The following is a 13,336-nucleotide window of genomic DNA, read 5'->3' as shown; positions in this document are numbered from 1 at the left end:
TCAGACTTGTTCATCGCCAGTTTAATAATATGACACTTTATTAATAATTTTTTTTCTTAAGAATTATTAAACCATTAGCAAACTCAGAGCCTGAAGATGTGGATAAAACATGTACTTAGAGACAGCAGCAAGGAAACTTACTGCATTATCCTATAAACATTCATTAAGGGTTGGCTGGGCAGCACTTCTATGTACTTCTTTCTCCACGACTGGATAGGAATGATTGCTTTGACACCACCACCAAAAAGAGCTGCAGTCATGCCTGGGTGCTGATATGGGATGAATATGAAGCTCTCATCCTTGCCATGAAAAGCTCTCCTGTATCCTTGTTAACCCCACAAGTCTTCCCAGTCTGCTCCCTTTAATACTGTTTAAATTATTCACAACAGGAAGAGAAACCCATACTAAATGCATGGTACTAAATGGGAAAACACCACTGAAAGAAAGCATGGAGATGAGGAACCAAAAGGTAGCATACAGCCTTCAACAATCTCCGATCAAAGTAGATGTATATCCAGAGAAATGCTTCTGAAAGCATGGGCCATACCTATCTTCTAACAGCTAGATATTGTGGCGTGTGGGCTGAACTGGAAAACAGTGTCTTCCCACAGCCGTGCTAGGTCTGCAATGCTGCACTTGGGAAAAGGAAACAAGAAGCAGCATATCCCACACTCCTTGTTATGGAAATGTTGACAGTTATTCCATGGCCAAGGCAAACACCTGTGTGCCCAGCCTGTTCAACCTGTCTGCACATCTGGGCTTATCTCTTGTTTTTTACAAACCTAGTTAATTATTTCTTATTCACTTTTAAGACAAATAGTTTTGTTCTGAGTTTGCATCTTAAATTATAGTATATTTGAAAACTCTTCAGATAAAGAACCCAAATCTTCAAAGGAAGAAATGAAGGCTATTTTCCTGTCCCCAAACTCCTGGGAGAGGCTGTAACTTTGAAGTGTGCTAATAAAGGTAGAGATAATGTGGGATTCACCTTAGTAAGTGTGGGTGTCTACCATGGAGCTAATTATCTTAGAATCAATGGAGAGCTAAACAGGACTAATGGTGTCTAAGGAGCCGTTCTTCTCATCCAAAAACAGACCACTGCCTTTGACTAGACTTCACTGACCACACTGACTGGCTCACCAGTGGATGTGAAGGAAGCCCACTGGTACTAGCTCCGAGGTAGATACCTCCAGTCTACACACACCCCTTCAGTTAGGTGAATTCCACCCGAAGTGTCAGGCTCTGATCTCACTTAGACCAACCCCTGAGGTGCAACTGCTTTAATGACACTTACGTCATAGCTACTTTACAGGTATGAATGTATCATCACCTTCTCCAGGAAGCAACAGTCATTTTAGAGCTTGTAAAAATATTTTGCCACAAATATTGATTCAATAAAGTTGGTGGTAAACATTTTGATGACTACGACAAAATTTTGATTAGCATACAACATTTCTGTCCTTTTTTTGATATAAAACATATTCTTCCTCTCTTTCTTCATATGTCCTTTTATAGTTTCCCCTTTCCTTGTATGCCAAATGGAAGATGAAGGATGAAGATAAAAGTGAGAAATGAAAATTTATGTGGCAAACAACTAATTAAGTAAAAAACAGATTGGGATTTTTTAAACATTTATAAAAAAAAATTCATTTTAGCACCAGCTCTGTTAATACTATTTGAAATTGTTACGCAACTGCACTGTCCTATGTACACATCTGGGAACAAATTAATTCCTTTTCTTCCACTGGGTGAAAAGGAGATGGAAATGCTATTTCAATCAAACAAGAAAGAATAAAAAATTGTACCCGGGAAACGTGGAAATTCAAAGCTAGGCTACACTGTATGTAGCTTTTCCAAGGTATGGCTCTTGTATTGGGTTTGTGTGGCAAGGTTTTGGTGGTGGTGGGGGGTACAGGGGTGGCTTCTGTGAGAAGCTGTTGGAAGCTTCCCCCATGTCCGACAGAGCCAATGCCAGCCGGCTCCAAGAGGGACCCACCACTGGCCAAGGCTGAGCCCATCAGCGATGGTAGTAGCACCTCTGGGAGAACAGATTTAAGAAGGGAAAAAAAAAAGTTGCTGTGGCACAGAAACTGCAGCTGGAGAGAGGAGTGAGAATATGTGAGAGAACCAACCCTGCAGACCCCCAGGTCAGTGAAGAAGGAGGGGGAGGAGATGCTCCAGGAGCCGGAGCAGAGATTCCCCTGCAGCCCGTGGTGATGAAGACCACGGTGAGGCAGGCTGTCCCCCTGCAGCCCAGGGAGGTCCACGGGGGAGCAGATCTCCACCTGCAGCCTGGGGAGGACCCCACACTGGAGCAGGTGGGTGCCCAAAGGAGGCTGTGACCCCGTGGGAAGCCCATGCTGGAGCAGGCTCCTGGCAGGACCTGTGTTTCTGTGCGGAAAGGAGCCCGTGGAGCAGGTTTTCTGGCAGGACTTGTGACCCCGTGGGGGATCCACGCTGGAGCAGTGTGCTTCTGAAGGACTGCAGCCCGTGGAAGGGACCCACGCTGGAGCAATTTGTGAAGAACTGCAGCCCGTGGGAAGGACCCACGTTGGAGAAGTTCGTGGAGGACTGTCTCCTGTGGGAGGGACCCCACGCTGGGGCAGGGGAAGAGTGTGAGGAGTCCTGCCCCTGAAGAGGAAGGAGCAGCAGAGACAACGTGTGAGGAACTGACACCAACCCCATTCCCCGTCCCCCTGTGCCGCTGGAGGGGAGGAGGTGGAGAATTCAGGAGTGAAGCTGTGCCCAGGAAGAAGGGAGGGGTGGGGGGAAGGTATTTTAAGATTTGGTTTTATTTCTCATTACCCTACTCTGGTTTGATTGGCAATAAATTAAGTTAATTTTCCCTAAGTCGAGTCTGTTTTGCCCATGACAGTAATTGGTTGAGTGATCTCTCCCTGTCCTTATCTCGACCCACGAGCCTTTTGTTATGTTTTCTCTCCCCTGTCCAGCTGAGGAGGGGGAGTGATAGAGTAGCTTTGGTGGGCACCTGGCGTCCAGCCAGGGTCAACCCATCACACTCTTCATTTAATAATTTGATTTGCTATATGAAAGACATGTTATGGTTATTAGGAATACTCATAGGCATGTAAGTAGTGGGTCTTTCTCTGTTGCCTTGACCTCCTCAGTGTGTCAGGGTAGAAAACAAAGTAGAAAGCATTTGTCAGTGATCTTCCCAAAGAAAGAGAGAAGAAAAATGAATGCAGAAATGATCAACAATAATTCAGGAAAGTAAAGTGCCGCAAGAAGGAGAAAGTGGTTCCTCTTTGGAGTCTTGGCCAACTCCTCAGCACAGCCTTGAAGGGCTTTCTGCTGATCACAGGAAAGACCGGGGAAGGAAACAAGACCGAATAGGCATCAGTCCTCAGTCTGTGCCATATATGACATGTAGGGTTCATTTTCTCAGAGTAGATGGGTTAGCATAAGAAGTAACAAATAGAATAAGGATCTCCAAAAGGTTTGTTTTTGCAGTCTCTGACTGGGACATACCAAATTTCTCAAGTGGCAAAAGGAAGAGCTGTTTGATAAAAGGAAGAATCTACGACTATTAAACTGATCAACATTACAAGTGTGCCTGCCTTATACTAGAGAGAGGGAATTAAACACTAAAGTCTAAAAACTGTTGGCCCAGATACAGACCATTACTCCGATAGCTGTGTTGTGGTCACCAGCCCTGGTGTATGCAAAAATGGCCTTTCAAACAAGTTCTAACTGCAGAACACAACCGTGTTTCCAACTACATAGATCCTCACCAACATTTTTAATCAGTTAAAGGGCGTGAGGTAGTGGAGCACGTTGCTATTTTCCCTATTTGCCTCTAAAAGGGGCAAGTGACCATGGACAAGCCCCTTCAGTCATGATTTTCAAAAATGCTTAATAAAAATTATAAAGTCATTGCTTCCAAAACCCACGCCTAGAGTGATGCAAATTTTCCTGGGTATGAGAAGGGGCCATTACTACTTATGTGCTTCTGATGGGATATTACAAGTCTCAATCAGTGATTGTAAATTCTTTGAGATCTTCAAATGGAAGATAAAATAGGTCTTTGTCTATTATTTATTTACTTATTGACTTATTATTTATGTATCCCTAAGCAGCTCCATGCTGCCAAACCATATTTCTCTTGGCGTCTTTCAGCCTGTGACATTTATATTTTATTATTGACCTCACTAAATGACATAAAATATAAGTTCTACAACCTACGAAAATGTGTATTCCAGATCAGAACTTCATTTCTACCTGCTGTAGGTATGGAGGAGTTGGACTATCTGGCATTATTAAATCTGTTACTGGGGGGATGGGGGGTTGGAGGCAGGAATTATCCTTCCATCTCAAGGCAAGCATAAATATTTCAAAGCACACATGATTCTAATTCCATTGAAGCTCATCTGAAACATCCCAGAGTTTTTATTGAAAATGAGATGATAATGTATGGTGGCCTGCAACAGATATACCAATATTTTAAAACTACTGCTATTGGGCCAAGTAATTATGCAGTACAGCTGTTGCACGCTATACTGGATTTTTTAGTGTTTTATGAGTTCGCGGTGCTGTGCAGCACAGAAGTAAGAGGATTTTTCAGAACACTGAATTCAAACGTCTGATTATGCAAGCCTGTCTTGTCTTTTCCTTTCTTGATTTGTAGTAGCCAATAACAAACTAAGTAACCAATAAAATAAGTTGCATTCATTGATTAGGGTAGCACTTCACATGTCTAAGGCAAATGAAGAAGAGCCAAAATTGTGAATTCTATTCAACTGAATGATCAGATAATAAAGAATCAGTTAATTTGAAACAGGTTATAGTTTTCTTCAGATATTTAGTACCCTTCTCAGGCCCTTCTCCTGGAACAAAGAAGCAGTCCTAATAAAGACGCATGGGATCCTTTCTCCCAGGGAGTGCTCACTGATGTGGTAAGGGGACTTCGTGATCGCACCTGCAGTGCTCAGACAGATTTCTCCACCAGCACAGCCCAACATATGGGGAGACATATTGATCCATCCACCTTCCATCTCCTCTTCCAAAAAGCCTTGCCAACCCCTTCAAGTCCAGATGACTGGATGAAATTTCTTTCTTCATAAAGTCGTTTGAAGTCTTTGAAAGGGTCATTTAGTGTTGTTCTTCTCCCGCTCAGGAAAAGTCTACTATCACCCTGCACTCCTCACCTGTTCAAAGAAGTAGTGGTCTGGGGAATCAAAACCAGTGTTCCTTCACAGGCATGAGGGCTAGTCCATCAAACCAGGCCAACAGTGGATTGGCTTCACTAGGGCACAATGCTCAGATACTTCCTCTATAAAGTGATAATTAAGTTTACTAATAGCTCATTAAACATTGATCAATCTTCCTAGAAATAGTAACTTTATAATCCTAATGAAACAGGATCATTTTTATCAGCTTGTTTTTGAGGCCATTATAATTGGCTTCATTACAATTAAGAAAGTATTTTTTTAAAAGTCATTTCACTGGAAATGTTATAGAACAGTTTGTACTGCTAGATATTTCCACTTCAAGCTTCTAAGTTGCTTTAACTCCCTGCATGCTGTTAGCTTTCTCCTAGCATTTAAGTGATGCAAGTGCCAGTTCAAATTATGCAAGATGTATCCCACCCTTTGTACCCCAAAGGTACTTATTCTGAAAATTGACCATATTAGAGTACTAATTGGCTAAGCCACCATGCTGGCTGATGTGAAATGCTTTCAAACACCATGAAACAGCTGTGTTTATCGGAAATATGAAGAGTGACTTTTTAATAAGGAGATCTGGCAATAATCCAAATTTGTTGAAAGGAACTTACACTTCTGTGTATAATACAATACAAGAGGTAAAGAATAGAAGCCTAAAACAATAGCTTTAAGCCCACAGATTTTTGTGATGAAAGCAGTTACCCAAACAAGAAAAAAATAATTAAGAAACTTGGGCTGGGATTTGCAGAGGTCCTGAGAGAATTCATTAACTGCTTTTGAATTTCAATGGGAGCTGCATCCCCGTAACTCTTTCAAAGGTTTCTGAAAGTCCCCATTTTTCTTACTGCCCATTAGGAGTAGACTTTAGGGTGACAAATGTAGAGCAATCTCTTATTCAGGTTAGCAAGGACTTGCCTCTACTTAAATACTGAGCTGCTGAGGGTAGGACTGACCAGTCCTAGCACCAGCCCTTTGAAGGGAATTCAGATCACTGGCAAACTTAAGTATTGCTTAAGTCCCATAATCGTGCAAAGGGGCTGTTTAGTAACAGGTCCGTGGATGAGCTAAATTCAAACTGATACTGTCTTGCATTCCCATTTGCAGTGACAAGGCTGGGAAATCATGGGGTGGGAGAGCAGAAACAGGCCTTACCCTCTTAGCATGGGTAAAGTCTAGCTATCACTGATACTTACTTCCACATTATGTGGGCAAACATAGATGAAACATTCCAAATATAATCTAAACAGCTGACCAATGCAAGAGATACAAATACCCTAAATATGATGGATGGACGATCTGTTCCTGACATCAAAAAGAAGGACTGAATTACAGAATATCCATCTCTTATCTCCAGAAGTCAAGTGCAGGTGGTCGGCTAAGCACTGCTGAAAAAACCAGACCCATGGTATCTCCAAGTCGGGGCTGGCTATCAGCCCTTTTTTGCTGCTCTGAAGACCAGAGTGGTATAAGGCACCTGGACTCTTTGTTCAGAAATACTCTTTCTGTAAGAGATTTTGCAGTAGCAAGTGGGAGGCAGAAGGACATTTTGCCAAGGCCCACGGAGTTCCTAGCAAAAGGAAAATATGCTTAAAGCTGTGTTTAGGCACAGGGTTTATTGGTGTACTCTGGATTGTTGAGTATTACAGGCTGCTTCTGAAAACCTGTAGAGCTGAACTGAGTGCTGGTTCCAGATTCTGGTATAGGCAGGGGGCCAGTTAAGTTAGCTATTTTGAGCAGATTGTTTTAAAACATGTCAAAATTCTTCTGCCTTTGGGAGATCAGAATACTATAGAACTGATTACATAGGTACAGAAATAAAAATCATACCTATAGAAAGCACTTCTCCCTTCCAAGACCATAGCTAGAGGTCAAAAAACCCTAATTTAACCTATTTGTGGAATTCCTACTTCACATCCAATGCTGGCAACTTTTGCATATTATTATTATTGTTTTTAATATACATGATGTATTCCCATATATAAGATAAAAACTACTGCTAGGAGAATATATCATGTCTTTCTTATAATGAAATGCAGTTGATAAGTTTACAATAGAAATGTAAATTCTCTAAAAAACCACAACCTTTATGTGTGTGATGATATAATTCTGCTTTGATACTAAAAAGGGCATGGTAATGGAATCTGTGACTTTGGAGTGATATATTGCTGTTAAGTTAATAGGACTCCACATTCCCATTTCTAATATCAGTGTTTTTTTCCCCTTTCATTCTGTAGATGGTAAGCTGATACTACATAAACATTGTTAAAGCTATAGTTCCACGCTACAGTAATTCACTTAACTTTAACATGATTTATGGTTCTGTCAATAGAGGAGGTTGAAAATCCAGAGCTCTGATGCTTAAACATGGGTTCCATATTTAAAGCAATAATGTGCTTTTTGTGTGTGTCTGAAGCTAGAAGAATTTAGCATAAAGCAGAGATAAAAATATTATAGTTCACTGCACTGTTTAAAGCATATAGTTTAACTTCACGGATACATCAAAGAGAGCAAAGAAACTGAACACAGAATCAGTAAAAGCACGGGTAAAATACTTTGTTCCCGCAGCACTTTATTTTTATATTATTTTTTAGGGATGCATGAAATCCTATTAGTATTTTTAACACTCCCCTTTTTTCATTCTTTTGCTCAGTTAGATCAGCTCCTTTTGTCAGGATGAGTTTAAATCTGGGTCCACTGTGTTAATCACCCCCCATTCTTCTTTCTGGCACTTAACCCTCCAGGCATTTTGCCTCTTTAGGAGATTAAGCGACCAAGTCATCTTGTTGCTCTAACATGTCCTCACTGGAGCAACATATTAACACAACTCCTCTGCAAAAGAGCCCTCTTTAGAAGTTTGCTGCAGGGATGACAAATTAACCCAGCATGGTGTCCCACACATCTATCTCAGTACAAATTATTAGTGTAATAGAGCTTTTAGTTATGCATTTATCTAGTAATTATTGAACGGTTATACAAAACGAAGCTGAGCAATCATGGCCCTTTATGAGGCAATCTCAGTGGGTGGTCTTACAGTTAATTTAGGATAGGACTGTCTAAGCAGTTCACTCACACACAAATTAGCTGAACAGCCTGCTCCTTTAAATATTTCCTATGTCACAGGCTAACTCTTTACAATACAACAAAGGTAGAGTTTTAATTACACGGTTCCTGACTTTTGTTTAGCTGAAGCTTTAACCGTTTGCAAGCCTTCCTCTCTGCCCTCCCCTGCCTGGGATATGGGAGTAGATGGCTGTTTGGGTAGGGTATCTCGTAATTACTAAACCCTGACCTTGAGGCCATCTGTTAGGAAACTGTTTTTCCTTCAGCATCATATTATTTCAAAGTGAGTGGAGAAAATAAAAATCTTCACCTACACAGTCAGCTATCCTGACATTGTAAACTGGACTGTTGCTTTTCACTGTTGCAAAAGCAACACTCATCTGTTGGTCAGCGTTATGCTATTTATGGTTTCTACTCAACTTTCTTACCCTTGTGGTGTGGCTCTCTCCTCTTTTGGCTGTGTTACATTACCATCGCCTGATCTGAGGCGTCTGTATCAGAATGAAGTTGCACTGCTTTGTTTTTGTCAAAATTCAAAGGAAAGTAGAAGGTTACATTAGTCTGCCAGCTGACAGCATCAAGGAGCAGCCACGGATAGCTGTATGGAATAGGATAGTACAAAATGTCCTTTTACACTGTGTAGCTCTGGAGCAAGTTAGCAGGAATTATCCCTTTGATTCACTTGAAGCTGGCTGACAGGACAGCTAACAGGCACTGATATTTTGGTGACCCCGTGGAGAATTTTGATAGAGAAGGGCACAATGTCTTCCCAGATATGTGACATGAAGTTTTTGCCACTTTGGCACAAACAGAGAGTACTATCCTGCATAGTTTCCCTGGTAGGCCTTGTCCTGATAAAAATCTCAATGGCAATGCTTATTATGGAGGAAATTAATATAATGGGAACCACTCCACTGGTTGACTGTCATCCCTTCTTCTCTTTCTGCTCACACACCCACTTCCTTGAGTTCTTCCTTTTGTGCTGTATTTCTTGTTTCTTGTAATTGTGTTTCTCCTTCATTTATCTTCCTAACATACCATCTCATTCTTTTTCTTTTCTTGCCTTTTCTTCCTTGCTTTTTGGCTTGCAGGATCTATGCTGTCACATTCTGTGGAAATGCTTGAATGCTCTACAGCACAGGCTGCTGTATGTCCTAGGTTTACAAGATCGTGGTCAATTTAACATTTCAGCCAGCTCCAGATATAAAGTCACTAGAGTGTAAGTAGCAATACATGGAAGCCTAAAACCACTTATGTAAATACTGCTGTCACCCATACTATTTAAATCCTTCACTGTCTGGTAAAGAGTTCAAGTGGGCTAATGTCTGGGAAACTTTGTTAGATGCCAGCAATACATGATGGCTTTGCAATACTGGAGTACTGTGGTGAGCTACATTGACCACCGAATAATCTAACTCGTAGGTAACAAAAGTATGCTGCGTGGGAGATAGAGATCTGACTGCTAGAATTTTCAATGCTTTGAAATAAACTCGAAAACTGATAGTGATGCTAAAGTCACCCTATAGGTGATCAATTTACCATCTGCCAGACACTGAATCCTAACCACACTGGTCCAGAGAAGACATATGGTGCATTCATAGAGTCATGCCCAAAAAACTGCCATCATCAAGTGAGGCTCCATGAATCACTTTGCTAGCTTATCACCAAAGAAACTTGGATCTTACCACCATCTGTTGGAACTACTGAGGAGTCACTGAAGCATTGGCATCCATGCGCCAGCACTCACTGCACATCTGGTCCTTTGGTCAGCCAGCTCAGATCCTCTCTGCTGGCTACTGCCCAGCTGGGTTGAGTACTGGCAGCAGCACCAATGCAGATAGGAAACTAGTGCACAGCCTTCCACAACACGGTACAGTACAGATAATTTCATGAGAACAGAGGTTTTCCAACTGGTCCATTGAATGGAGCACCTTATAGCTAAGGAATCCTTTTAAGGATCTACTCCTCCTCCAAGCAAGTTTTGTTTCCAAAATGACTCATTGTGGGGATCACTGGGAAGGGCACTCAGTATCCTGGGATACCCAAGCATAAGATGTGCGCTGTGTTCTAAGGAATGTTTGGAAGTGTGTGAAAGATTCGGCAATATTCCTGAGAAGTTATAAATCACTGGTTGTCAATGACAACACCTGCCATGAATAGTCTACAGCTTCTTCTCTGCTGTCTATTTTGATCATGCTTTACAAATGCATCTCATATACACATCCAAGTGATAAACTTGCACATATGAACATCAGAAGGAGATTGAACCTTCTTGTAGTCATTCAGTTGGATGAGGAGCTTACTCTGATGGTGACCTACTTATGACTTTCCTTTCTTTGAAATATCTCTGCAGACTGAAGATTTAATCCTGCTCTTACTTTCCTGAAGACTACTCAGAATGACGTGCCACTGACCATTTACATAATGCATATGTATCCAAAGAGAATGCAACATGTATGTACTATGTTATACCTATCATTTCTGCACAAAGGTACAGTAACTAATGGTGCATATGAATTGCTCAAAGATTATATCCTCTTATACGATTGCATTATACTCTTTATGTTGCCACTTTTGATACCTGAAAAGCTTCTCTCTTCTGCTTACTGTCCTAAAGTACACTGGAGGGAATGGGATAAAGAACAAAGCTGGATTTGCAGAAAATAATCCATCTCAGTATATTACCCTCTACTAACAGAGCGATTGTTGTAGAAAAGAAATAAACACAGCCAGTGTGCTGTGGGAGAAGAATACTGAAGACGAATGTCTAAAAAGAACAAAGAACTAAGTCTGGAACAAGATTTTTTCCAGGATGATGACACTTAAAGAATCCATGGATGGATTCAGAGGGATTTTTCCTAAAAGTCTACAAGACTTTGTTTGTGAACAAGCATAAAATAGAAGATGCTTCTACATGATGTTACAGAGGAACTGTTTTTGCTTAACCTGTTAGGAACTATGATGACTAGAAACAGTGTTACTTCTTTATAGAGTTAGTAAAGACATCTCCTTCCAAACAAACAGAATTTGGGAACTCTAATCATTGTATTTGCTCTTTCAAATTCTGACTGTCTTTGAATGTTCTTCTCACAGAGCCAATGGATATCCCCCAGTACACAGAAAAAGTCTTGGTAAAACAGACTGTAGATGAGATTTAAACAAGACCTCACCAGTGATACATTTCCTCTCTCAACCACACAAAAATCCAAAATATGGAGGGTCTAAACAGGGGCAGAGAAAGGCATTCACTGATCTTAAAAATAAGCGTGAGGTAAAACAGCTAAATACAGAAAGGGCTATTAACTAATCAATCAACAACTCAAATCTAAAAGGCTGAACTTCTAGAAGACAGGAATTCAGAGTCAGCTGATGTGCACTGAATATAATGTTAATGGAACATTCATATTATTCACACTTATATCACCAATTATCAAAGCTTTTAAAAGAAGATATATTTGCCAGATAGCTCAGATCCAAATTTCAAGGGAAATCTGTATAGAACTTAGATGCCTAAATATCTTCTGAGGATCTAGGTGCGTGCCTAAGGGTAATAAATAATTTTTATGGGATTAACCACAACAAATCAAACTACAATAACTAGATTTAACAAAGCACAAAAACCCATTAAGTGCAATTCTGACCTCGCTTCAACTTAGTGTAATTCCACTACTTCACACTGCATCACCTGGACTGTGCAGACAAAGGGGCTCCTCCTGGTTTATGCTGCCCTCAGTAAACCTACACTAAACCAAACAGACATTTCAAAATAATTTCTAGTATGAATTGCTAATATGCCTTTTTATGCTTCACCATTCGACCAATTTCTTAATAATCTTCTCTAAATGAGACAAAATTTCATAGCAGAAGGAAACATGTCATGACTATTCATTCCTATTTTTTTATCTTGCAAAAAGGTTTGTAAGGAGATTCATTCATTTGTGTATATTACTATGCCCAAGTGAGTTCCTTTTCAAAAGTGAACTGAGTATTGCATTTAGTTTTCTAGGCTAAATGCAAATGCATCTGTCTAACAAAAATGTATAAGCACATCTAGACCCTGAGGACATCTCTTTTACTTGGAAAGTCAGTCAGAAGAGTAGTGTGAAGAAAACCAGCCAAAGCATTGCAGGAACCAGCTTCAAAGGAGTCCCCTAACAAGGCAGTTCTTCAGCACACTGATACCAACAACACAAGCACTAAATGACTGGCAGAAACAAAGCCATAGTCCTGGAAGACAGGCATGGTTCGAAGTGAGTGATGGGTCCCTATCTTGAGCAGTTAGAATGAATCTATGTTGTGAATGGCCATAAGCAGAAGACGCTTTCTGTAACAGATTCTGTCCCTTTCCCCACCCTCTTCAAATAAAACCCCAAGCCCCCAGAAACCAGTGTTTCCACCTTAGGCACTGTCGAATGGTCATCAGGAGTTTTACCAAACAGCCCAGCCTAGCAAAACAAAACGCAGGTCTTGACAACTAAAAACTCTGGGTTATCAAGCTTGTGAAGCAGAGCCTCTCACTGGGTGGGTCACACGTGGCGATGACTTTCCGTGGAAAGGTGCTGGGATGGACACTGGGTGCCGTGGCTAATGCTTAAGCTGCCTGGGGGCTCTTGGGTTAGGCCTCACCTCTGGGTCCTGTAATGACAGGTCGATGGTGCTGTGTGAAAGCCGTTCCAAGGGAGGAGGTCTGCGAAGGCGAGGGACTGCTGAAACCAGACTTCTCTGACTTCTTTAATGTAGTTGGCGATGGCATTCCTGGCAAGAATGATTGATAAGTGCAATTTAATAATGCTAGGTCATGGAACGACAGCCTATGCATTGTGAAAGTGGGTGCAGAAGCAGCTAGATAAACTTAAAGGACAAATGAAACGGAATACAACAGCAAGCTGAAAGCTCACTTTTATTTGTGGTCTTTTTTGAGGCAGAAGCGGCCATGGTTTGCTCTGAGCAATGAGTACTAAAAGGCAGCCATATTTTTCTTTTAAATCTGAAATATGGATAAGATGCAGCTTATTATTGCTACTGAAACCTACTCTGCTTTATTTTTAGAAATCTGTAATAGCTGGAGCATTTGGATTTTTACAGGCTTTTTA

At 41.0% G+C, this 13,336-nt stretch overlaps 1 protein-coding gene across 12 annotated transcripts in view; it reads right to left on the bottom strand.

The window, feature by feature from the left end:
• The window catches only part of NFIA (nuclear factor I A), a 257,785-nt gene that overhangs the window by 41,542 nt on the left and 202,907 nt on the right, over positions 1–13,336 (bottom strand). For 7 of the 12 annotated variants that reach the window (XM_075037240.1, XM_075037239.1, XM_075037241.1 and 4 more), the window contains one exon: positions 12,870–12,998. The exons of the other annotated variants lie outside the window; for them this stretch is intronic. In XM_075037240.1, coding sequence (XP_074893341.1) covers positions 12,870–12,998 — 129 coding nt within the window. The remainder of the gene's footprint in view (positions 1–12,869; positions 12,999–13,336) is intronic. 12 annotated transcript variants of the gene reach the window in all.

This window comes from Buteo buteo, chromosome 10, assembly GCF_964188355.1.
Source record: "Buteo buteo chromosome 10, bButBut1.hap1.1, whole genome shotgun sequence".
Lineage (NCBI taxonomy): Eukaryota > Metazoa > Chordata > Aves > Accipitriformes > Accipitridae > Buteo > Buteo buteo.
This window is presented reverse-complemented; position numbering and strand designations above follow the sequence as displayed.